The sequence below is a fragment of the Mustela putorius genome, unplaced genomic scaffold (assembly GCF_011764305.1).
Source record: "Mustela putorius furo isolate JIRA1106 unplaced genomic scaffold, ASM1176430v1.1 tig00003853_pilon_pilon_pilon, whole genome shotgun sequence".
Classification (NCBI taxonomy): Eukaryota; Metazoa; Chordata; class Mammalia; order Carnivora; family Mustelidae; genus Mustela; species Mustela putorius.
In genome coordinates, this window is record NW_025422005.1 from 19,057,090 (window position 1) to 19,081,329 (window position 24,240).

At 57.0% G+C, this 24,240-nt stretch overlaps 4 protein-coding genes across 9 annotated transcripts; 3 read left to right on the forward strand and 1 right to left on the reverse strand.

The window, feature by feature from the left end:
• Positions 1-364: 364 nt before the first annotated feature.
• On the forward strand, positions 365-3,849 carry FAM110D (family with sequence similarity 110 member D). 2 transcript variants are annotated; one of them, XM_004741115.3, is made up of 2 exons: positions 365-513; positions 2,313-3,849. In XM_004741115.3, exon 2 carries the CDS (start codon positions 2,407-2,409, stop codon positions 3,244-3,246), a length of 840 nt encoding a protein of 279 aa, XP_004741172.1. In that variant the 5' UTR covers positions 365-513; positions 2,313-2,406; the 3' UTR covers positions 3,247-3,849. The 2 variants fall into 2 exon arrangements, with proteins under 2 accessions (XP_004741172.1, XP_012902846.1); XM_013047392.2 differs by lacking the exon at positions 365-513 and adding an exon at positions 578-684.
• An 840-nt stretch (positions 3,850-4,689) lies between these two features.
• Positions 4,690-8,181, reverse strand: CUNH1orf232 (chromosome unknown C1orf232 homolog). Its single transcript, XM_045063987.1, has 4 exons — positions 8,028-8,181; positions 6,627-6,710; positions 6,441-6,538; positions 4,690-5,045 (listed from the first exon to the last, which is right to left on the reverse strand). Exons 1-4 carry the CDS (start codon positions 8,109-8,111, stop codon positions 4,745-4,747), a joined length of 567 nt encoding a protein of 188 aa, XP_044919922.1. The 5' UTR covers positions 8,112-8,181; the 3' UTR covers positions 4,690-4,744.
• A 1,334-nt stretch (positions 8,182-9,515) lies between these two features.
• On the forward strand, positions 9,516-10,492 carry ZNF593 (zinc finger protein 593). Its single transcript, XM_004741114.3, has 3 exons — positions 9,516-9,815; positions 10,055-10,117; positions 10,209-10,492. Exons 1-3 carry the CDS (start codon positions 9,616-9,618, stop codon positions 10,348-10,350), a joined length of 405 nt encoding a protein of 134 aa, XP_004741171.1. The 5' UTR covers positions 9,516-9,615; the 3' UTR covers positions 10,351-10,492.
• A 4,222-nt stretch (positions 10,493-14,714) lies between these two features.
• On the forward strand, positions 14,715-23,935 carry CNKSR1 (connector enhancer of kinase suppressor of Ras 1). Of its 5 annotated transcripts, XM_013047375.2 has the most exons (21): positions 14,718-14,922; positions 16,963-17,120; positions 17,205-17,386; positions 17,992-18,076; positions 18,497-18,538; positions 18,624-18,728; positions 19,286-19,345; positions 19,456-19,524; positions 19,865-19,966; positions 20,048-20,118; positions 20,197-20,270; positions 20,429-20,535; positions 20,613-20,643; positions 20,983-21,155; positions 21,687-21,760; positions 21,911-21,982; positions 22,264-22,337; positions 22,498-22,559; positions 22,641-22,740; positions 22,824-23,005; positions 23,267-23,935. In XM_013047375.2, the coding sequence occupies exons 1-21, from the start codon at positions 14,871-14,873 to the stop codon at positions 23,534-23,536; spliced, it is 2,145 nt and encodes a 714-aa protein (XP_012902829.1). In that variant the 5' UTR covers positions 14,718-14,870; the 3' UTR covers positions 23,537-23,935. The 5 variants fall into 5 exon arrangements, with proteins under 5 accessions (XP_044919923.1, XP_012902831.1, XP_012902829.1 ...); XM_045063988.1 differs by lacking the exon at positions 18,497-18,538 and having other exon boundaries at positions 14,715-14,922; XM_013047377.2 differs by lacking the exon at positions 19,286-19,345 and having other exon boundaries at positions 14,716-14,922.
• Positions 23,936-24,240: the final 305 nt, after the last annotated feature.

Below are 24,240 nucleotides of genomic sequence, written 5' to 3' on the forward strand. Positions count from 1 at the left end.
AGGACAGGCCTAAACCTGCTACAGAGGAAAACAAGCACAATCGGCTAGAACCCTGCTCTACCTTGTCTTTTAACTAAGAGGTTCTGCCAAGGCCTAGCAGAGGGGGCTGACCTCACATGACTAGCATATCCCTACCCCAGGCCTCTGGAGGGAGCTAGGGAATCAGGAGACCTTGTTGGGCTGTACCCCAACCTTGCTGTGCCTCCCTGCAAATCACCTACCCTGTCAGGGCCTGTATGACCATCTATAAAATAAAGGGTCTGGACCTGGTCTGAAGGTCCTCTCCAGTACTGAGACTGTGACCAGGAAGGAGTTAACTGGAGACCAGGCTCCAGGTCAGGAAGGCAAGGGTTAATCTGGAGGGGCGGGTGTGGAGGCTCTCTCTCCTTTTCCTGTGGAGAGTGGAGTTTGGCTGCCACCAAAGTTACTTCCAGTCCTTACTGTCCCTCCTGCCCTTGTCTGGTCCTGCCCAGGGACCCCTGCTGCAAGCCTAGCCTCAGTGAGGGCACAGAGGTGAGTGCATCCCGAGCCCAGGGCTGGGGTGGGAAGGCACTCGGGGACCCAAGGGCAGGGACGCTGGCACCAAACCAGTGACCAAATGCTTCCCGCCCTCCCCCACCCCACCAAGTCCAGATCTGAAGCTGTGGTCAAAGTTCAGACCACTAACCACAGGACTGGGAGAAGGTGAGCAAAGGGGACGGAGGGCACAAGGATGTCTGCCAGGCTTCTAGGGCGGAACATCTGTGGTCGAGCATCAGGGCCAACCCAGGAGGCAGGAAGAGACGGTGGATGGCAGACTATTTTAGTCCCTGTGTTTAGGGACTTTTTATAGCCTTGCTGCTCAGGGCTGGGAAGAGGGAAAGGGACGGGAGCATACCCATAAGGTCAGATAAGCACAGTGCCCTCTTGGGACCTTGGAATCGGACCCATTGCCTGGTATAGTTCTTGGGAGCCAGGAGGGAGGTCATTGCCAAGCTCTCCTGGCTGCCTGCGTTCGCAGTCACCAGTCACCAACTACCTATGGACTGACTTACTAGACACTAGATAGGGATGTGTGTGTGCGTGTGTGTGCGTGTGTGTGCACATGCACACACACACACACTCTGGAGTGGGGGGTTTGGCAGGGTCTCTGGCCTCCCCCTGTCCTGGAAAGTTCTTTTCTTTTGTGACCTCCTGACTGGAAGTCCTCTCAGCCCCCAAAATTTCTATGTCCCTTTCAACTGAATGGAGGATTCAGGGAGGAGGGAGCAGGGGTGGGAGGGGTTGTGCTGAGCCTTGTGGGTGGCCCATTCTCTTACTGCCAACAGCATCATCAGCTCTTGATTTACAACCCCTTCTGGTCCCCTTCCCCAGTGGCAGAGGAGGTGGCGGACAAGGGTCACGGGGGTCTCAGGATGAGAAGAGGACAGAGACCCTGAGGGCAGATTGCTGGGAGTGCCAGTAATTGGGAAGAATCTGTGGAAGGAACTTTTTAGTGAGGCAAAGGGCCCAGGTCTAATGGAAAGTGCTTGGGATTATAGCAGCAAGAAGAGAAGCAAAACATGAGAGGGACAGAGAGACAGGCCATCTGAACTAGTTCTGCACTGCAAGGCTAGAGACCCAGGTTTCAATCCCAGCCCCTACCTCTCAGTAGAGACCCGAGCAAGCCCTTTCCTCTCTACCAGTTTCCTTTTCTGTAAATGGAAATGCAGAGGTAGGCAAGGTGGTGTTCACAGGCGGGCACTGTGGAATTCCCTTGGCAGGGGTACAGAGGTGGGAGGTGGCTGGGTGACATGACCTGGTCGCCACCTCTCTGTCTCTTTCCCTGTGGCCCAGCTGGGACTGGGCAGGGCAGTTGGCTGTGATTACCGGAGGCTCCTACCCTGTGGTTATATCCCTGACCTCGGGTGCTTGGGGGCGGGAAGGGTGGGCCCTGCTGGAGCCGGCCTGTGGCTGGGGAGCCTTCTTGTCTTGGACTCAAAGTTGCTGGGTTGGGAAGAGGTATTTTTTCCGGTTGAGGCCACTTTCGGGAACTGAGCCGGGACCAGCCCCATTTCCTTTTCCAAGTGTCCCACTTGCTGATGCTTGCTTGGCATGGCTCTATGGCCAGATTGGGGCATCCTCAAAGGAGCATGTTTCTGGGTGGCCAGGGCGCCCCTGCTCAATGTCTTTGAGGGATAGAGAGGGGGAGGGGTAGCCTGAGCCTCTCTGCCCCTTAAGGACGGTACCGGCTGATTTGGATGGAGGAGGGGTGGCTGGCTGATCCTATTCCCAGGACCAACGGCAGGAGAAGTTCAGGGACTCTCTTCCTGACCATTCCTCTTTCCCTGCAGGCACCAGGAAGCTCCGGTCAGTTACTCTTGGCTCCTCAACTAGCTGCCTACTTCCAGTGGCTTATGGGGTACAATCCTGTCCAGCTCCGCTGAGATGATCCTGGCCTCTCCCTCCACCCCGTCCAGGGGACGCACCCCCAGCGCGGTGGAGAGGCTGGAGGCCGACAAAGCCAAGTATGTCAAGACCCACCAAGTGATAGCACGACGCCAGGAGCCCGCTCTGCGTGGGGGTCCCGGACCGCTCACCCCGCACCCCTGCAATGAGCTGGGGCCCCCTGCATCGCCCAGGACGCCCGGGCCCGCCCGCCGGAGCAGCGGCAGGCGGCTGCCAAGGCCTGACTCCCTCATCTTCTACCGCCAGAAGCGGGACTGCAAGGCTTCGGTGAACAAAGAGAACGCCAAGGGCCAGGGGCTGGTGAGGCGCCTCTTCCTGGGCGCCCCCCGAGACGCCACCTCCAGCAGTCCGAGCCCAACAGAGCGACCAGCGGCTCCTGGGGTTTGGGCCGCGCCCCAAGATGCCCCGGAAGCGGCAGGAAAGCGGGCGCTGTGCCCCACATGCTCACTACCCCTGTCGGAGAAGGAGCGCTTCTTCAACTATTGCGGCCTGGAGCGCGCGTTGGTGGAGGTGCTGGGCGCTGAGCGCTTTTCTCCGCAGAGCTGGGGCGCCGACGCCAGCTCCCAGCCCGGAACGTCGCCGCCGCTAGGCTCTGGGGACGCCAGCGATTGGACGTCCAGCGACAGCGACACGGATCGCCCGGACGGAGCTGGCGGCGGCGGTGGCGGTGGTTGCGGCGGCGGCGGCGGCTCGGAGGCGGCGGGCTCGGGGCGGGACGGGCGCCCCCCGGTGTCGGTGGTGGAGCGCAACGCGCGCGTCATCCAGTGGTTGTACGGCTGCCAGCGCGCCCGCGGCCCGCCGCGCGAGTCCGAGGTGTGATCGCGGCCGCTCGGGAGCGGGCTCCGGGGGAGTCCGGGGTCCGGGGTCCAGGGTCCCGGGAGGGCTAAGGGGTGGATGCAGGGCTGGACCCGGGCACGGGCAGGGGCGCCCTGTCTCTGAGGCGCCGGGTGCCTTTAGGAAAGCCCTTCCCTCTGGATTCTTGGTACCCACCCCCCCCCCCCCCCCCGCGAACCTTGGGAGGATGGGACAGAATTATTCGGAAGGCCCTTCCCAGAGCAGACGACCGAGGGGGAGGGGGCAGCTATGTGGCCCCTGTGGAGGCCGGATCTGGGGAGAGAAGCCTGGGGTGGGAGATCGGAGAACCTGCTGAATAAAGCCAAAACGTTATTTAAAGGAGTCGTGATGTTGGCTTAGAGAGCAGCTATTGAGGAAGGGGGCGGGGCGGGCTTGCGCCGAGTTAAGCGCCTGGGTTTTTAGAATGCAAGTTCCCGGCTCACTGTGTGACCCTGGGCAAGCACTTAACTTCCCCGAACCACAGCTGCACCCCTCGGTGATCAAAATATTTTTGAAATGGTCATAAAACGCATGGTAAAGTGCCCGGCATATAGGGAAGTGTTCAATAAACGACAGCCACTAAAACCACTACTGAATCAGTACTAACTCCATTATGATCATCTCCACCATCGACCCCCAGAGGTCGATCCAGGCTAGATCTGGGAGCCTGGAACAGCATGTTTGGGGAGTTCTGGGGAGGGGTCTGCTCCAGAAATGTGGGTCTGCTGGCCCGAAAAGGCCCCCATTCCTGGAGATTTGCTGCACTCTTTGGTTACTAGCTATGAATGGGCTGAGACAGGAAAAATCCAGAATTGAGGACAATAAAGGAAGGGACCATTCAAACCAGGACTTTGATCATTGGCAGCCTCACATAGGGCCACTGTCTTCCTTTCCCTCAAAGACACACAAGGTCATTCGACTGCCTCCAAGTCCACATCTCCAAGTCTTTGCTTAGGGTCCTCCTTCCTTTGCCTAGGCTACCTTCCCCTTTCCACTCATCCTTCTAAGATTACATATATTCATTCTCCCTCCGAAATTCCTGAATTCCTCAGTTGGCCTCATCTCTGAGCTCCCAAGTACAGCCTTATTTTTGTGTCTCAACTTGTCACCTTTCGTGGAACCCGCTGGTCAGTGAGTCACTGACCTTCCCCCAGTGCAGGGACGTTGCGCTCAGGAGGGCCACAGGCAACGTTTGTTGAATTAAAGAGGCTGAACAAGGTGATGGGGGCCTGTTCTCTGGGGTTCCCCAGTTTCCTGGAAAGTTGTATCCTAAATCCGACGCCAGGGCTGTCTCGTCATTTTCTCCCTGTACATTTGTGGGGGAAGGGAGTGAGGGCGCTTTGAGCTGGATCTGCCTTGAGGTTGCCCACCCAAAAGCAGTCATCCCCGCCGTCCGGACAAAGGCACGCGGTCACAAGGGGTGTCGGGTCAGGGTTTTTATGGGAGTGGGGGAAGAAAGGGGGTGTCCAGCTGGGCCGGCCGACTAGTCGCCCTTGGGCGCAGCCTTCACCCTCATCTCGGCCAGTTTGTGGGTGAGAAAGCCCCACTTGAAGCCGGCTACGTTGTCGGCCTCCCCCGGCTCGGGGCGCTCAGTGGCCTCCTCTGCGGCTTCGTCCCGGGCTTCGGGGTCTGGCTCCGGGTTGGGTTCGGCGCCGCGCAGTATGGACGCCGCTGCCGCCTGCTGCTGCTGCCACCTGCTGGCGAACGCGTCCCAGAATCCCGGCCTACGCGGCTCCGCCTCCGTCTCGGTCACTGCCTGAGAGGGGGACCGCGCCGCCAGCGGGCTGCGGGATTAGGACGGGTGTCATCGGCCGAGAGGCCCAAGGAGAGAACGAAGAGGGGAGACAAGGCGCAGGCGCCAGTAGTGGGACAGGAGGAGCCAGAGGGAGGTCAGGTGACGGGGGTGGGGCGGGAGACTGGAGGTCCGCGGAGGGCTCAGAGGCACAGGGAAAGGCGGCTGGGACGGGACAGTGTCAGGGGATCAGGTGAGGGGTCTGGGAAGAGGGCACTGAGACCACGATTCCTGGGAAAGAGTCGGGGTCAGGCGTTTAAGGAAGACGGGGAGAGGACTACAGCCAGAGGAGGGAAGAAAGCCTGAGCCGTGAAGTCTGGAAAGCTGTGGGAGGATCCGGGACGAGGGGCGGGACCCAGCGATGGTTGGGGCGGAGTCAGGCTCGGGGAGAAGAGGTCCGGGAAACCAGGGTTGCAGCCCTGGGGAAAGAGGCGGGGCGGGGGCGAGAGCGATGGAGGGAAATGGGGACTGGGAAAATGAGGACACACTGGAGAGAAGGACAGGTGGAGCGACCCAAGGAAATGAGAAAGGCCTAGATGATGGCTTAGTGGGGAGGAGGACTGGAGGGGTGGAAAGGCGTGTGGGGGAGGAGCAGTCAAGGAGAGATGCCGAGTCTTGAGGTGGGAGCCTCAGATCTGAGGAGGAGTCCTTGGAGCTCTGGGAAGGACAGGGGATGAGCGCCAGGAGGAAGAAAGGGACCCCTGGGGAGGGAGAGATGGGTGGGTCAGGGGGACCCCCAGGGGAGAAAGGAATAAGGGAGTGTCAAAGAAAGAGGGTGTGACTGGGCTGGAGGAAAGGGCAGAGCGGGAGTGTGTGCCAGAATGGAGCAAGGAGAAAGGAGCTTCCCTGGGTCCTACCCCTACCCCCAGCATCAAAGCCCTTCTAAATCAGTGGTTCCTAACTAAACTAGTGCCTCTCAGGTCCTCCCAAGCAAGCTGCAAATTCAGATCCCAGGCCTCAGCCCACACCTGCCGAATCAGAAGCTTTGAAGCTTTGAGGGTCTGGCACAAACTTCCTAGGAGGAGGAGGGTTTAGACCAGCACTGGGAACCACTGGTCTGGACCATCCTCTGTTCTGAACACCTAAATGTTCTCTCTTCTGTTCCTCAGCTGTAGGGAGAGGACCACCCCCCAACCATGCAGATGGGGAGGAGAGAGAGTATAAAGTACCTTTCTAGCACCTCAATTCCAACAGCCCTTAAAGTTCTCCTGAGATCTAACCTAAACTCCAGATATGTCGACTTGGCCTCTTTCCTGATGAGAGAAACATAAATGGCCAGGAGCTGGCTCTCCCCCTGGCTCCCTGGTCAGAAAGATAGACAAATAGATCAGAAGGAAAGGACATTGGGACGTCAGGCCCAGCCCAGCCCCCACCAACACGCACGTACTGGTCCGCACAGGGCTCCGGTGGCAGTAGCTTGTCTTCATCTTCTTTGTTAAACAGAGACGACATTGTCAGCCAACCTTTCACCCCAACCCCCTGAACCTGGGAGGAACGGGCTGGGAGTCAGGGAGGGGGTCACAGCAGCGTCTGCCAGGCGCCCCGGGGCTGGGGTGAAGAAGGGAAAACTCACCCGGCGGGCCAACTGTGACATGGAATGGAAAGCCTCTTCTGCGGGTTCTGCCGGCTCAGATTCCGCTAACGCTGGGTTCCCTCTCTGGGACACAAGACCCCCTCCCAGGATGAGAGAGGCCCCAGAGGAATGAGACCTCCCTCCCCGACTGCTAGCCTGGTATGCACACTCCAGTACCCCAAACCCTCCCACCTAAACACCCATCTCATCCACTCACACAGCCCGTAAATCCAGACAGGTGGCCCTCTACATAAAGCCACGAGTCCCATACCTTACCTGGATAGTAGACCCCTGCAGACCACCTTGAGCACACACCTGCTCACCCACAGACACATCCACACGCACCCAGAAATGTGTGGATAAGGGCATGCATGCCAATGCAGACACACCTGTATGTGAGCAACCCCACACAGCTATACCTCTTCCCTTGTGCTACATGTACGTCCTGGGAGGCACCTCTACAAGAACATGTCCTTGGTTACCCCATTCACACCTGTACACTTACACCAATGCAGACGGCTGCCCGGAGGCCCACCCACAACTCCCTCCACCTCTCCACCCCTCCACAGATGCCAAGGCCGAGACGAACACAGAGGATAAATATAACACCTGCCAGTGCCTGCACAGAGGGTCTCCGGAAGAGACATGCCCCAAATCCACACACCCGAAAATCCCTATCTCTAGTTCACGCCCACCCGTACAATTTCATGGACATTCTGCACGTACCCCAGTCCTTATACCAAACCCACAGCTACTTCTACACAAGCCCAGCCTGGGACACCCACCTGTCTAGACAGATGCTTCTTCACATTGACACACACACACACACACACACCCTTACAGAAATAGTTCCTGCCCTTGCAACACCTGTTTGCACAACTACCGTATATCACAGCATCTGGATGGAAGACGGTTCCCAGTTTCAGAGCCTTTTTGATCTTTAATGTCAGGACAAAGATGGTCCAAGTTCAGGCTCTGACCTGATGCTGCAATGGTGACTCCACGTTAAGTGCCGCTTTTCCTACTTCCAGTCCCATAGGACCCTCTTCCTCTCAAGGCAAGCCATCTGCATTCCACTGAGCCCTGCCCACTAGAAAGTCGTGTCAAGCCCCACGTACCCCCGGTGGCTACTGCCCACTGGTGCTGGAAGGATCTCTTCCATGCGGTAACCCTTGAGATCTTTGGTGACAATGACTATTCTTCCGGTGGTCCCCAAATCTTCTCCCTGTTTTCTTCAATACCCTGGCTTTCTGCACCATGCCATTTGTCATCCCTGAATGTGCTGCTGGCTTTTGCACAAATGTGCCCTTCCCCCAGAGCCTGTCCCTTGCCCTTCCTTGTAACTTTCACACCTGCTGCCCCTCTTCCAGGACCCACTCAGCAAGCATAGATCGTACCCACCTCCTCTGCCAGGTCCTCCTCAGGTTCTCCACTTAGGGTCTGTAACACTTTGGACTTGTAGGTTTTCCAGAAGGCCTGGTTCATGGCTGCAGGGGAAACACACCTGGCACCCTAGTTCAGGCAGGCAGTGACTCAGTGATCACCCAGTGGGTCTGGCTCCAGGAACTTGGTGAGGCCAGGAGCCTGTCCCAGGGATCAGGTGACTTCATTAAAGATGCACCAGTCTCCCCACCTGGCACAGTGTCCAGCAGGTGAATCTGATCCAGAGGAGTCTGGGGTGGGGATGGGACAGAGCTGGCTTCTGTGGCTTCAGTCCCTGGTCTTGACCCATATTGGCCAAGAATAATGAAGACATCTCCATGGAGGCCTCCTTCCTGGCCCTAGGGGTACTTGAGTTTGAATTTGATCTCTCGGAATGGCTCTAGGAAAAATCTATTTTCATTCACAAAGTCCATTTGTAAAGTCTTTGGGCCCAAGACCCACTCTGGTGCTCCTGTGTCTGTAGTCACACCAGATGTGCCCTAAACAGGGCCTGCCCTAGATCCCTACTCAGCTGTGAACTGGATTGAGGAGGTTCTAAGGTCCCCAGTTGGCATCCTGGGCTTACATTTCATTGCTTTGTCTGGGCTGGAAACTGATTCCCTTCCTCAGGGATGCAAGTGCACGTCTACCTGTTTCCTGGCAACAGGTTCCAAAGAGCTGGAGTCCCTGAATTATTGCTGAGCTCCTCTGGTCAGCCAGAAAGGCACCAGGCTCCGATGAATGGGGAAAGGCCCTCTGGCCCTCTCCCCATTCTGAGCACACAACACCTCGGCTGTATTTGCCTTTGCTGCCAGCCCATGCCTGGGAATCCAGGGCTCAGAGAAAGGGGGCAAAGATGAGAGGTCCTTCTGTGCGCACTTCCTCTTCCCGTGAGAGGAGCTGACCCCCATTCAGTCTGAGGACATGCCTGTGCACTGTCCTCCCCGAGGAGGAACACTCCTTGCTCAGGGATCTGACTGGGGTGGATGAAGGATGGAGACCCAAGGGAATAAGTGGGGAACGGTGAGAAGTGGTGAGGGCTTTGTCAGGAACTGGAAGTATCTCAGGAATCTTTGTGGGGGCCAGGATCGCAAACGTACTCACTCTTACTCATTAATTCATTTATTCACATCACGGACATTTTCCAGCGCCTTCCAGAGATGCGCGAAGCATTTTCCCTCTCTCGACTGACCTCAGAGTCTAAGATCTGGGTAGAAGCTAGGGGTGACAGTGCCCGGGGATGACGCAGAGATACGCTGGGCCAGGCAGGACGGGAGGGCAGGGACCGGAATCCCCCGGGGGCACGCACCACCCAGCAGCTCCCCAGCAATAGCCTCTCTCAGGTCCGATGAAGCCGCTTCTGGGCCCCGCCCCGCGCTCCGTCACTGACGTTGATGGCCGCGTGGGGGCGCTCAAGACTCCAACTGCGCAAGTGACGTCATCTGAGGCGGTCTGGAGGAGCCTGGTCTGCCCCCGGGCGTCACGTAACGTCATCCCACAATCCGGAAGCTCCCACACGTGTGCGCCCGACCCGGCTCTGGGCGTCCTGGCCCCTCTGTCACCGGCCATGGGTCGCTCCCGCCGGACGGGTGCGCACCGAGCCCATTCCCTGGCCCGCCAGATGAAGGCGAAGCGGCGGCGGCCGGACCTGGATGAGATTCACCGCGAGCTGCGGCCCCAGGTTCCCGCACGGTCTCGGCCAGACCCGGGCCCTGAGCCTGACCCCGACCTGCCAGGGGGCGGCCTGCATCGCTGTCTGGCCTGCGCGTGAGTCCCGCCCCGCCCGGGCCTGGCCTGGGGAGGAGAAGCATAGGCGGGGCGGGACAGACAGGGGCGTGAGGTCCGGGCCCTGGGACGTGCAGGGTCTTTCTCGTGCGACCCGTGGGTCTCCTGGTTTCCCATCCCTTCAGGTTCGCTGCCAAGTGTCAGGAATAGCTAGGTTCAGGGAGATAGGCATATCTGAGAGGCATCACCTCACTCTTTTTACCCACCTCCCATCCCTACAGGAGATACTTCATCGATTCCGCCACCCTGAAGACCCACTTCCGATCCAAAGACCACAAGAAAAGGTATGAAGGAGTAAGGAGAGGACTGATGAACGTCTGGGCAGACAGGTCTTGCGTCTGGTCAGCTCCCAACTCTCATTCTTCTTTCTCCCAGGCTAAAGCAGCTGAGCGTGGAGCCCTACAGTCAGGAAGAGGCCGAAAGGGCAGCGGGAATGGGCTCTTATATGACCCCCCAGCGACTGGCAGTGCCCACGGAAGTATCCACTGAGGTCCCTGAGATGGACACAACTCCCTGACATGACCTGAGGGTGCAAATCAGGGGAGCTGCCCGTGGACAGCAAGGCAAGGGCTATGCTGGGAGAGACTGTGCCAACCTCTTTTGGCCCTGGGCTTGGGGAGTGGATGGCCTCACCCTCAATAAAGGAACTGGTTAGAGAAGATTTGCCTCTGACCCTAACCTCCAAGCCACTCCCCCCAGCTCCTGCCCTGGGTGGGGGTGGGGGCGGGTGTTTCTGCTACTTTTGTTTACAGGGCCTAGGTTGTCTATTCCCTACTTGGTCCAGCTTTGGAACCTACAGCCTTGCCTTCCCTCGGGGATCCTGCATCTTAGCTGGAGACCCAAAGTGGAACCCAGGTCAGTGAAGGGGAGAGGAAGGATCAGGTTTATACTGTCCTGCTCTCATGAGAGCAGGGACTGGCCCTCAGAAAAGAAATGGGCTCCCGAGATTACAGCCCCCACTGAGTCACGTCCCCCAGGACCCAGGTAAGAGGCCGCCTACTTTATCCTCAGGCCTGTGGCCGCCGCTGCTGCCCCACCATCTTCCAGACAGCATAGCAGGAGCCACCCAGTCCCAGGACAGCCAGCAGCGTAGCCACAACCCCAGTCAGCGGACTTCGGGGCTCTGCTTTCAGCTCCCCAGCTATCTGCATCTGGAGATACACAGAGGCTCCATCTGAGGGGTGGGTCAGTTGAGACTTCCGGGAAGGTAGAGGGTGGGAAGGAGCGGAGAAGGGACGGCTGGGTGAAGGAGATACGTGTGCCATTGTTGCCCCAGGGAGATTCCATCCCAATCCCTCTCGCTTCACTGCCCATCTGGGCCCTGGCTGCTCAGGCGGCAGCAAACGTGACAGCCTGGCTGCTGGGGGTGTCAGCCCAGCTATGGTAATGGAAAAGCGGGGGGTCGGTGGCCGAAGCCATCAGTGAGAGGTACTTACCTGTAATACCCGGAAGTAGCCGGGGGTCAGGCGTCGGAATTTCATGGTGGATGCCACTGGTCTCCCTGGCGGCCTGTGAGGTGGAAGCAGGAATGAGGGGTAGTGGTGTTGGTGATACCCAGGAGCAGAAATCAGGGCATAGAGGTTTCTGACCTCCCATATGCATGAGAGCCATGCCTGAGAGGATGCTCACCAGTGTTTGCTCTCCCAAGTCTGGCAGGGGGCGGGGCAGCTAAACCTTTAAATCTGGTCCCTTCCCCCTCCTGCCCATCCTGCCAGCCTCAGGAACAGCTGTCAAGAGAGATCAGCATCAGGCCTGAGCAGCACCTCCCCCACTCGCCAGGGAGGCCAGGCTGGGTAGTCAGGAGAGGCCTTGCCTGGCAGCGCTCAGGAGTCTTAGACCTGGATCAGGTATTGGGAGGGTCTCCCCAGCCCTGGTTCCGGCTCTTTCCCTACCCCTCAGATGGTTGGATATCACCAGTCAGTCCTCAGCAAAGGAGGAGCAGAGTGCCTTATTAACTTCCTATCCTCCCAAACAGCGGTAGGCCTTTTCACTTGGTTTCTGTTGGATCAACGGCCCCTACCTTGGGGAGAGGCACATACCACTTCTTTCTCCAAGATGAAGTTCCTATAGGGACTTTCCTATTCTTGGCTTGAGAACAATAAAAGGATATCAGTATATACTGATTAAGAAAGTTGTCCACGGCATGCTAAAAACCAGTGGCCAACCGTGTCAGGCAGTATTCTAAGCAGTGAATGTATATTATTTTATTTGGTGTTGACTATCTCCTAAAATGAAAAACATAGCATGTGGCGTATCTGCCTATGTAGAGAATGGAAACTTTCAGTAGTCCCCGTTTGGGAATGGAAGAGAGAGAGAGAATGCCCTACTGTTAACCTTTGAATGTTTTACAGCAAATGTATAGAAGTAACTCTTATAAACTCGTAAAACTACTACCATTTACTCTACCCTTACCTGCCGAGCCCTACCAGGTACACAAAATAAAGGCAAGGTTGTGGGTGTGAGGCCCCCAGGCCTTTCAGGGGAGCAGTTGAGTATGAGCGGTGAGTTCCTGTCTGTTTCTCCCCTGCAGGATTTCGTGTTCGGGGAGGGCAGGGGCCGGCTGGCTCAGGGAAGGTGTTTGACGAAATCAGGATGGTGGAGACAGGGTCTGTGTTTATTGGGATTCCGCAGAGTGCCACAGGAAGGCTGTTGAAGGAAGAGGCAAAAATGTGGAAGGGGGGTGCAGCGTGGAGCAGTGATGGAGGGACACATGCTGCGCAGGGTGTAAGGAGGCGTCAGTCAAAGGAGGAAGCCAGAGGTGAGGGCTGTGTTGCACATTTGGAGCCTCCTGGGTCACCAGTGAGGGAGCAAGGCCTGCAGGGACCTGCGGGGACCTTGAAAGATACAGCCAGTAGTCTGCATTCATGTTCGATGCCCCATGTGAAAGTGGGAAGGGGTCAGCAGAGCTGGCCAAGGTCCAGAGACCTGGATTTGTATGTGAAATTATTCAGTGATGACAACTGAAACACACTATAAGAGCCATCCATAGGCCAAGTGCAGAATTTGGGTTTTAGGGCAAGATCATGACAGGCCTTGAAAGCATTGGGGCACTGGTAGGGATTCCAGAGTGACACAGCCAGAGGGCCAAGCCCCTCTCCACAAAATCAAAGCAATAATAACTCCTGTGTATCCTATGTGACAGATTTCAAAGTACTTTGAGCAAATCTTCACTGTGCTAAGGTGTAGATGTCCCTGTTTTAGATGGGAAAAAACAGGTTCAGAGAGGTATTGAGGTTAGTCTCAGTCACAGAGCAGATGGAACTGATTCTGTCTGATTACGAAGTCCGGGGAGTCTCCTGGCATGGCGTGATGATGGTGATGGTGGTGGTGAGGATGGTGACAGTCTAAACAGTATGTTTCAGACTTGTTCAAAGAGAAGGGGTCTTAACTGGGATTCAGAATTCAGGGGCCCCATAAATTTGGATGGGAAAAAATGTTACATTTTTCACTAACTTATAACCCAAATTTACCATTCCCTTCTATATGGATTGACTTATCAATCTTTGTGTCTTTGTCACCTATTGAAATCACAGATATTTTCATATCAAAATATACAGTTGTTCAACGGTCTCCACATTATATATGCTCATGACTATTTCAAAATCGTGATAGTTATTAGCCCACTGCTAAATCACACTCTTTCAGACACTCCTGCTATGTAGCCACCATTGATTGGGCAGCTGTGGCCTAGCAGAGGATCCGTGACCAAATGGTGCATCTCATCTACCCGTTCTCACGCTGGTGACCTAGGCTTCCCCATTATCTCCTGCATTCCCTCTGCTTAGTTGTTAACTGATAAATACGTGCAAAAAGGTGAATCAAAGACTCCCCCACAGCTGAACGTTCTTCTAGGTGAACAACATGCTGATATTGTTACAAAAGGAAAATTTAATAGTCTTATTTAATGCTAATAAACATAATACTGTATCATAAATTTGTGGTGTGTTTTTTTAAAGATTTTATTTTTTTTAAAGATTTTATTTATTTATTTATTTGACAGAGATCACAAGTAGGCAGAGAGGCAGGCAGAAAGAGAGGAGGAAGCAGGCTCCCCACTGAGCAGAGAGCCCGACACGGGGCTCGATTCCAGGACCCTGAGACCATGACCTGAGCCACCCAGGCACCCCTAGGATTTTTATTTTTTTTAAGTAATCTCTACACCCAACGGACATGGGCTCGAACTCACAACCCTGAGATGAAAAGTTACACATTGTACTGACTGAGCCAGCCAAGCACCCCAATCATAAATCTGTGTCTTGTTTTGTTTTAAGATTGCATTTATTTGCCAGAGAGAGAGGGAGAGCACAAACAGGGGAGCAGCAGGCAGAGGGAGAAGCAGGTTCTCCACTGAGTAAGGAGCCTGATGCAGAATTGGATCCCAGGACCCTGGGATCATGCAAAGACAGACGCTTGACTGACTGAGCCACCCAGGTGTCTTATAAATTTGTGGGATGCTTCCAAAAGCACTATTCTGAGAAAGGGTCTGTACTTTCATCAGAGTGCCAGAAGGGTCTGTGTGCCAAAAAAGAGGGAAACTAAAAACCCCTGTTCCAAAAAGTTTTAGAGCTGTTAATGCAGGTACTATGCACAGCAGCCCATTTTGCAGACAAACTGAGGCTGGACAGCTAAGAAGCTGCGGAGGGGACATTTGCAGTCAGGGCTCTGGCTCCCTAACCTCTGTGCTTTGCTGCTGCACTCCCTGCTCACCTTTTTCTTTTCTTTCTTTTTTTCTTTTTTGAAAAGCCTAAAAGTCAAAGTGCAGTTTGGGGCGGGATCCTAGGGTCTCACAGCAGGGACACCGCCTCGGGTCGGGCCGCGGAGTAGCCGGAGGACGCCTGGAGGGCGGGGTAGGAGGCGGGCCAGCGGCGGGCCAATGGCGGTCGCAGCGCCTCACCTGGCGGTGCAAGTTGGGCCCAGGTGTGCGGGTGGCTCCGCCCCGCGCCCGGCCCAGGTCCCTCCCCAGGCCCGACTCCGCGGGCGGAAATTCCTGCGCGGGCGGGACCCGGCGAGAGCAGATCCCAGCGGGCGGTCTCGGCCATGGAACCAGTGGCGACCTGGACCCCCGGGAAGGTGGCAGCTTGGCTGAGAGGTGGGCCTGGGCAGAATCGGGCTTGAGGGGCGCTGCGAGGGGAGAGGGAAAGGAAAAAAGGAGGAGCCAGGTCTGTCGGTTAGTCAACAAGTCCTGTATAGACGGTCTGCCAGGTACCCGGTACTGTGCTAGGCAGAAGGATCGGCGGCATGACCCCGGGGGCCCCGAGAACTCAGAATGGGTCTCCCGGCGCCCCAATAACGCCGGTGGCGGCCAGGGTGGCGGAGGTGGTGTCAGGAAAACAGAGAGACTGCCCCAGCGCGCCCCCGCCCACTCAATCTCCTTTATCTTCCCTCGGCCCCAGAGCTCAGTGGGCTGTTCTTAAACCCATTTTTCAGAAGCGGAAACTGACGCACTGAGCCAGGAAGTGATTTCCTTGGGCTTTGGAATAGGCCCGGTCCTCCTGTGTTTTCCTTTCTCACCACCTTGAGGTTCCCAGTGAGAGAAACAGAAGGCCCAGCCAGACTGAAGGGGTTGGCACAGCCCCACCCTGGGGGCCTCCAGGGAGGACATGCTGGCCAGCGTCAGCCCCGATGGGTGGGAAACGGCCCAGACTGCAGTTAGGAGAGGGAAGGGGAGGGGAGTCCTGACAGCCTTCCTGGGAGGGAAGCTCGCAACGGAGTGGAGGGGAACGGGGGACGCTGCTGGCAGGCTCAGGGCTCAGAGCGACCAGCCCTTGAAAAGCACGGATTCAGGCCTGGAGTCAGACTCCTAGGCCGAGCTCCAGGCCCCTCCCCTCCGCTCACCAGCTCTGCGACCAGAGGTATCAGTTTCTCCATCCATAAGGTGAGAGAGTCTGCAACTCTCATGAGGTAGACAAAATGAGACAATCATGGCAGGAGCCTAGCCTGTGTGGCTCAGTGTAGGAGACTTTGGGGGAGGAAGGCAGTGCAGCAGGGTCACTGCACAGGGCAGAGGGGCTGTCCAGGGGCTGTATACCTGGAGTCACAGGTTTGGGAACTCGCAGTCCAGTGTTCTTAATGTCACCTGGGGAATGAAGGAGAAATATTAATGACACTCACACTCCCTGGTGATAGAGCCTGACTTGGAATGGAAGGAATTCCTTCAAAGGGTGAGCAAGCTACTTTTTTTTTTTTTTTAAGATTTTATTTATTTATTTGACAGAGATCACAAGTAGGCAGAGAGTCAGGCAGAGAGAGGAAGGGAAGTAGGTTCCCTGCTGAGCAGAGAGCCTGATGCATGGCTCCATCCCAGGACCCTGGGATGGTGACCTGAGCCGAAGGGTGAGCCACCCAGGCGTCCCGTAAAGTGGGGATGACAGGAGTCACTACCTTCTACACTCAGTATGCACCAAATGTGTTAACATGTAGATTGCCCTTGAAATTTTGCCTAGCCCATGATAAGCTTTTAATAGATATTATTCCTATTTTTGGTCTGCCTTGTCTACCCTGTGCCAGGCATGGGCTAGAGTTCAAGATGAACAGTTATTTATGGCCCAGAACTTGAGGGGCAGTGGGAGCAGGAGAGTCCTGGACCCGCTCTGGGGAGTTATGGAAGGCTTCCTGGAGGGAGTTGTATTAAAAAGGCAGGTAAAGTAGCTAGAACTACCCAGGCAGAAGAAATAGCACATACGAAGACCCTGAGGCAAAAGAGCATTCCAGGAGCCCCAGGGAGTTCGTGCTCTGGATCTAAAGTATTGAGTTCGAGGGGCTGTGCCAGGGGGTGAGACTGGAGAGGCAGGTGGCGGCCTGCTCATACAAGGCCTTGTAGGTCCGGGAAAGAGTTTGCTAATGATACAATGGGAGATGTCACTACCATGATTCAGGGAATGGGCCAACTGCTTGACATGTATCCTGTCATTTGGTACGCACTGGATCAGAAAATAGGTGCTTATATTACTGCCATTTCCCAGCTGAGGCACAGAGCAGTTATGTTACTCACTCATTAGTCTCATCTGTGAAATGGGCAGAACCCAGCCTGGGTCCTAGGATTGTGGTTAGGAACAGATGGGAGAGAAAGGGACTTTGTGGGAGTGAGGAAGTGGCCCGAGAGGCCATGGCAGTCCTGTCCTCCCTCCAGGCCTCGATGACTCCCTGCAGCATTACTGCTTTGAGGACTGGGAGCTGCCCGGGAAGTACCTGCTCCAGCTCTGTCCCCGCAGCCTTGAGGCCCTGACTGTGTGGCCTCTCGGTCACCAGGAGCTCATCCTAGAAGGGGTGGAACAGCTCCGGGCCCTGGTGAGTGAATGAATGGTGGCCACGCTGGCCGAGAATGGGGGGCTGGCTGCTGCCAGGAGATAACCTGCCTTTTTTCTGGTCCAGAGCTCTGGCCTACAGACGGAGAACCTTCAGAGCCTGACAGAGGGTTTGCTCCAGAGGACCTATGCTTTCCAGAGCTTAGTCCAGGGCCACCTGGAAGGCTGTGCCAAGCCCCCTGCTGATGTCCTCAGTGCAGCTGTGGAGCTGGTGCATGAGGCCCGTACCCTCCTTTTCTGGCTCAATAGGTACCTAAAACCCTACTGGGGAGGGGACCCTTCTCATCCTTGACCTCCTCTGCGGCCTGGGAGAGAATAGAGCTATGCTGATGTTCAGATGTTGTGGAGATGGGCAAAGAGGTTATTTGGTCCATGCAGAGGCACTGGGAAGCCTGGGTTCCCATTCACCCCGCGGCTCGTCATCATAACTGTCCCGACACTGCATGGAAAGCTTCTCCACTCCCTTCAGCTGCTGCTGCTGGTCCCACAGATGCCAGCTCAAATGTCACTCCTCTGGGAAGCCTTCCTGTTGTAGGTTCTCAGAGCTCCCTACATCTCACAGCTCCTGGAGTTATATCATCATTGATGTAATCATGTGTGTAAGGTCTCTCCCTAGTGCTTGGAATAGGGCCTGGCACATCCTGGGTGCTTGACAGATGAGTCCTGTGCTAAGCTCTGTTGATGTATTAGTTCTCTCCTTTACCCCAAGCAAAACCCATCAGAGCAGATATCTCCCCCCCCCCCCGCCCACCACCTCCCGTCTGGCAGACGAGTAGTTGCGCATGAGTGGTTCCATGACTGACTGGTCATCAGAGTCCCCTAACCACTGCCCTTACCATCCTGCCCCCTGCCAGGTACCTCTTCTCCCACTTAAATGACTTCTCGGCCTGCCAGAAGATTGGGGAGTTGTGCGGGGAGCTGGGCCAGGCCTTGCAGGAGGTAGGAGAACCAAGGGCCAGGCTTGGCCCAGGCCGTAACAGACCAAGTCAGGCTAGAGCTTTTTATAACCTGTGAATCAGCACAGGATGGCATGTGGGGGTTGGGAAGAGACGGGCAGGAAGAAAGAAGGCCTGACCACGGGGTAGGGGGCGATGGGGGCATGGGGTCTTCTAGCTGGCAGGGGCGGCTCAGAAAGTTCATCTCTGGGGATGGGGGTGGAGCGGGGGAGGGGATGTATGGTGATTTCTGGGGCTTGGCATCAGCAGAACGAGACCCTGGAGCCAAAGCTCTGAGGCCTTGTCATTCTGGGAGGAGACCAGCATTCAGGTCACGGGAAGGGACCACAGGGAAGCCCACCCTTCCCTTGGGCAAAGGCAGTGCTCCTGCCTCAAGGAAGGCTGTTGCCCTCTCTGCTTCCAGGACAGTCCGGCAGCCGAGAGGGAGAGCCAAGTCCTGAGGATTGTGAGTGTGGCTTCAGTTGAGTGGGGGCATTGGGGTGGCAGTGGGAAGGGACTCGAGGCTCAGCTTCCCATGCCCCCTCCCCCAGTGCAGCCACGTGGCCGGGATCTGCCACCACATCCTGCGCTGCAGCCCCCAGGAGCTGCTGGAACAGAGGGCCCTGCTGGAGCGTGTGCAGCTGGATGACCCTTTGGTGAGCAATGACCTCTCAGCAGCCTTGTCTGGGCCCTGAAATATGGTTCTAGGAGCCCCCGGAATGCTGTACAGTTACGGCTGGAAGCCCTCTTCTGTGCAGCTGGTAAAGGCCTAGAGGACTTAACTGGGGTCTTAGGTCATTAAGTACTTTCTCCAGTCCTGGGGGGCTTTAGCTGATGTGGTCTCAGGGGACACATTCCAGCCCTTGGACACAGATGTGGCAGATTAGGGGGCTGGGGAAAGGACACAGACTTAGTTGCTTTAATCTTTGACTGGTTGAAAACACCAGAGTCCCCAGCCCTGCCCTTGTCCTGCCCCAGCCCTACTGATCCCTTCAGGAGGGCGGCTGAGGATCTGAGACCTCATTAGTCAGCAAGCCCAGCCTCTTCCTGGCCCTTATTAGAGGAGGCAGCAGGGGCCCAGAGAGGAGTGACAGGCCCAAAGTCACACAGCAAGTTGGGCAGCACCTACCTGGGGCCAGCTGTCCCCTCAGTTCCATCCACAGAATAATCCTGGCCCCCCAGCACTCAGTGACTATGGCCTCTGCTTGGGCAGGGCCTGGAAATCCATACCACCGGTAACTGCCTGCACTTCGTGTCCCGTGTGGGCCCCCAGGTGAGAATCCTACGTCCTTCTCAGCTGCCCGCCCCAAGGCCCTACTCTCCAGTTGAGCCCGCTTCAGGCCTGTGGAGAGCGAACCCCATAAGCCCCACCCCACATTCCAGGTCGCTGCTGACTCCCCGCTGCAGATCCTTCCCGGAGACGAGATTGTCCAGGTCAATGAGCAGGTGGTGGTGAGTGAGGAGGAGAGGGATGTGGCTGTTCCGGGCAGAGGGGGGTGGGGTTGGGGTGGGGTGGGGAGGTGGTGAAGGGGCTGCTGAGAAAACCCAGGGCTGGTGGGGGTGGGGGGGCCTCATGCAGTCCCTTGTGGAGACCAGGCTTGTAGGAGCTGCTGTCTGTGAGATGAGCCAGAGTGGCCTTGGCAGGGCCAAGGGGAAGGGGCTGGAGGGGGAGTGGCCGGAGGCTGAGGGCAAGGGTTGGGGGCTGTTGGCTTACTCCAGAGCCTCCTGGGCCGCTGCCTCAGCCCAGGGTCCCTGCCCTGCCCTGCCCCGCCCCGCCCCCTGCCCTGTCCAGGTGGGCTGGCCCCATAAGAACGTGCTGAGGGAGCTGCTGCGGGAGCCGGCCGGGGTCAGCTTGGTGCTGAAGAAGGTCCCCGTGCCAAAGACCCCTCCTCAGGTACCAGTCCCCCAACCCTGCTCCCATCCCGCTTTCAGACCCCTGTCAGCAGCTCCGTCACCATTTCTGGTTGTTCCCCAGACCCTTGCTCAGACCCCGGGCTCCGCACCACTGTCGAGTCCACTGCTGGCTTTCACCCCACTGTCTCCCAGGTAACAGGCTCTGCCGCTGGTGGGTCTGGGCGGGGGTGCCATGGGCTCACTCACCACATCTCCCCTTGCTCTCCCCAGGGCCCCATCCGAAGACGTCTTTGCCTTTGACCTGACTTCAGACCCAAGTCCTGCACCCAGCCCTACCTGGACAGGTAGTTGCAGAGTCCCAGCAGGTGGCAGATGTCCCCGGCAAGGCTTGTGGGATGCCTGGCTCTGACCCTGCTCTCCCCACCGACTCTGAGATCCTCACCCTGCTGCCCAGCCTGGGGCTGGGCTCATGGACCCTTCTCTCTCTCCTCTTTCCTGACAGACTCTACCTCCCTTGACCTTGAGTCCCGGCCCATTCACCCTGCACCTCTAGCCACATACCCAGCAGGGGTAGCGGAGACTCAGGAAGCCCCAGAACAGCCTGACACGGTAAGGGGAGAGCTCCGCAGGGAGGGGTGTGTGGCTCTGGGCCCAGACCCTTCTCTAACCATTTAGGGCCTTTTCAGAGTCCTGTTTCTGGTCGGAAGAAATCAAAAGGTAAGAGACATACTTGATTGGCTGAGGGTCCCCTGACAGGAGCTCTTCAAAGTCTTTCCAGTGTTTGGCAAGACGCAACCCCCCACCCCTGCCCATTGCACACACAGCGTCTCCTCAGCAGCCTGGGCCTCTTACCAGCTCTGTGGCTTTGGGCTGTGGGCTTCTCTGATCTTCCATTTCCTCGTCTCTAAAATGGGAAGAGTCAGCCCTACCTCAGGGGGAGACCTGTAACACTTCAAGCACAGTACGGGTTCAGAAGGATCAGCTGGGAATGCTGGTGCGGGGGGTGGGGGGCAGGTGGGGGTGTCTGATCACCCGGGCCGGGCCGTGCTCCTGCAGGCGTGGCGACGCGGCTGAGTCGCCGGCGGGTGTCATGCCGGGAGCTGGGCCAGCCGGACTGTGACGGATGGCTTCTGCTGCGCAAGGTGCCGGGTGGCTTCATGGGCCCTCGCTGGCGCCGCTGCTGGTTTGTGCTGAAGAGACACACGCTCTACTGGTACCGCCAGCCCCAGGTGAGGCCCCTCCTCCCCCGCCCCATGCACGGGTCAAGGCGGGAGTCAGAGCCACGGTCCTGTCCTTATTCCTCCAGCCCCTCCACCTGTGGTCACAGGCAGGCCACAGACCCCCCCACCCCACCCCAAGCCCTATCTATAAAATGAGCTCGCTCTTTGGAGAGAAACGAATGGATACGTTGTATGAAAGCAGGCTGAGAAAGGCATCATGGGCAGCGTAGAGAGTCCTGTTCGCTCTGCATATTAGGGCTCTGCAAAGCTCATCGGATAACAGAACAAACGCATAAGCAGTCTTCTCCCTTGTGGCTGTTCTCCTGGCTGCCTTTGGCTCCCCTTTCCTGGCTTAAGAGCCCCCCCCTTGGTTGTGTCCCCTCCCCCCACCCCAGATTCCTGCCCTGAGCTCTAGGCACTGGGAGATTTGTGATTGGAGAGCCCAGGAACCACACTCTCCTCTCCCTGCCCCCAGAGCCTGACTGGGCCTCCAGGGTAATGGGACTTCAGGCTGACCCTCATTCTGTGATTCCCCTCCAGGATGAGAAGGCTGAGGGCCTCATCAATGTTTCCAACTACAGTCTGGAAAGTGGACAGGATCAGAAGAAAAAATAGTTAAGTCCTGGAGTGTGACACATGGGGGGCTGGGGCAAGAAAGAGAGGAGGAGGAGGAGACCGGGGGAGGGGAGGATTCCTGGGCAGCCTCCTGGGTTCTGGATGGGCACCACCAGGCTGAGTGAGGCCTCCCATGGCCTCCCTGGCAGTGTGTTCCAGCTCACGCATGACATGTACAAACCCTTCATTTTTGCTGCTGATACCCTGGAGGACCTGAGCATGTGAGTGCCACCTCCCCCTGATACCCCCACTCCCACATGAGGGCTTGCGAGCCTGGCTCAGGAACCTGAATCCCAAGCCCCACTGTCTGATAGTGGCTGGTCAGGGCACTCACTTCTCCAAGCCTCAGTTTCCTCATCTATAAAATGGGTTAATAAGAGTTCCTACCTCTCAGAGGTGCTCTGCAGATGAAGTTAGAAGATGATAAAGGTGAAAATCCCCTGGCATATGGTAGATGAAAACTCCAAGACCTGTTTGTCCCCCCGCCCCGACCTCCCAACAGGTGGGTACGCCATCTCATTACCTGCATTTCCAAGTACCAGTCTCCAGGCCGGGCCTCCCTGCCGCGAGAGGAAGGTGGGTATCTCACAGGGGTGGGTCCCACCAGGTGGGTCTCAATTGAGCCTCTGTCTCTCCTAGAATGGGGGCTGGAAACTCCAGTGCCCTGGCCTGTTCCCTGGCCTCCCCAAACCCTATGGGCTTAGTGGGCTCCCTCTCTGCTCATCTTCCCCCCCAGACTGCTACAGTGAGACAGAAGCAGAAGACCCTGACGATGAGGCTGGGTCCCGCTCAGCCTCGGTGAGTAGGAGACTGGTGGGGGCTAAAAGCTGACCATAGGGCTCAGAGTGACACCCACCTCTCCGTATACCCTGCCCACAGCCCAGCCCAGCCCAAGTTTGGAGTCCACTCCATGGAGACACGTCACCTGCAGCTACCCCCACCCAGGGCAGCCCACGGACTTCCTTTGGCCCGCCATCAGGTGTTGCGCTGGGGTTCGGAGCTGAGCTGGAGGGTGGGGGAAGCTGGGATGGGCACATCCTCATCTGCTTCTCCCTCCCACAGACAGCAGCGAAGGGGCACTGGAGGGAATGGTGCAGGGGCTGAGGCAGGGGGGCGTGTCCCTTCTGGGCCAGCTGCAGCCCTTCACTCACGAACAGTGGCGGAGCTCTTTCATGAGGCGCAACCGAGACCCCCAGCTCAATGAGCGAGTGCACCGCGTGCGCGCGCTACAGAGCACGCTCAAGGTCGGCTGGAGGGCACTGGGCATGGGGAGGGACTGGGCTCTGGGCTTTCTGTTCTGGTTGCAGGCCCTGAGCGCTGGGCTCAGCTCTGGACTGGGCCAAGCTCTAGGTTCCTGGAGCCAGCCTCTCAATGTCAGGTTTGGGGCTAGGCCGAGCCAGGTGCTAGGTTCTAAACCTGGACTCCAGAGTGAGCTCTGGACTTGGGCTCTGGCCCCTCTCTCCACGTGATCATGACCCCTTAACCCCCCCCAACTCTCTTCACAGGCAAAGCTGCAGGAGCTGCAGGCCTTGGAGGAAGTGCTCGGTGACCCGGAGCTGACAGGAGAGAAGTTCCGGCAGTGGAAGGAGCAGAATCAAGAGCTCTACTCAGAGGGCCTGGGAGGCTGGGGAGTGGTGCAGCCTGAGGGCCCCTCCCAAGTCCCGAGCTCTGACTCCAGAGAACAGTCTTCCCACCCCCTGCCCTCTGACCCTGAGGAGCAGTCCCATCTCTGCCCCCTGACCCCAGAAAGCAACCTCCGACCTCCTGACCTCTGACCCTGGTCCATACCCTGGCTCCTGACCTCTGGCCTTGAGGACCACCTCAGCCCCCAAGTCCTGACATGTCCAGGACAGAGCATCCCTGGGTTCTGTTCAGGGTTGGAAGTAATCTGTGTGTCACTCCCAGAGGCCCCCCTTTGCCCACGTGTCACCATTTCTGCTCCTCTCTCCCTTGGAGTGGGTCAAAGTGAAGTGCACTCCGTGCCATCTTCTTTCTTGCCAATGAAGGAGTGGCAAGCTGGGCTGAAATTTCTCCCCCCTCATCCTCCCACCTGTGGGGCACAAACCTGTCCCCCTCCATCTCTGGCCCTTCTCCCTTCCCCAAACCAGTCTTGTATAGGTGCTCATGGTACACAAACACTTTCAACAAAATAAAATCAGTTTATTTAAAATGAATCTGCGTGTGCCTTTGTATATTAGAACCCCGAATCTGCTCCCGCAGGGGACAAGGATGGAAAGTATCAGGAGGACATGAATGTAACTAGTCTTGGTAACTAGTTAGTCTTGGTAACTAGTAGTTGGTTGGGAACTAACTTGGTAACTAGATAATCTTGGCAACTAGGCCACCATGTGTGCAGACCAGCGGCCTGGGCCCTGTAGCTGAAGTCTGTGCCTGTCAGGATGCGGAGTTGCTGATCCATGACGAGTGAGCGCTTCCACGTAAGCATCTCTCCAAGCACTTCGGAGATCAGGGCTGCTCT

Bases quoted from the DNA above. Each gene is read 5' to 3' on its own strand.
- FAM110D (XM_004741115.3), top strand. From the start codon at position 2,407: ATGATCCTGGCCTCTCCCTCCACCCCGTCCAGGGGACGCACCCCCAGC.
- CUNH1orf232 (XM_045063987.1), bottom strand. From the start codon at position 8,111: ATGAACCAGGCCTTCTGGAAAACCTACAAGTCCAAAGTGTTACAGACC. The intron at 6,539-6,626 runs GTGAGTTTTCCC...CGTTCCTCCCAG, and splicing joins TGTCACAGTTGGCCCGCCGG to GTTCAGGGGGTTGGGGTGAA. The intron at 5,046-6,440 runs GTACGTGCGTGT...CTAATCCCGCAG, and splicing joins CCGGAGCCCTGTGCGGACCA to CCCGCTGGCGGCGCGGTCCC.
- ZNF593 (XM_004741114.3), top strand. From the start codon at position 9,616: ATGGGTCGCTCCCGCCGGACGGGTGCGCACCGAGCCCATTCCCTGGCC. The intron at 9,816-10,054 runs GTGAGTCCCGCC...CCATCCCTACAG, and splicing joins CATCGCTGTCTGGCCTGCGC to GAGATACTTCATCGATTCCG. The intron at 10,118-10,208 runs GTATGAAGGAGT...TCTTTCTCCCAG, and splicing joins TCCAAAGACCACAAGAAAAG to GCTAAAGCAGCTGAGCGTGG.
- CNKSR1 (XM_013047375.2), top strand. From the start codon at position 14,871: ATGGAACCAGTGGCGACCTGGACCCCCGGGAAGGTGGCAGCTTGGCTG. The intron at 19,525-19,864 runs GTGAGTGAGGAG...TGCCCTGTCCAG, and splicing joins AGGTCAATGAGCAGGTGGTG to GTGGGCTGGCCCCATAAGAA. The intron at 22,560-22,640 runs GTGAGTAGGAGA...CCCTGCCCACAG, and splicing joins CTGGGTCCCGCTCAGCCTCG to CCCAGCCCAGCCCAAGTTTG.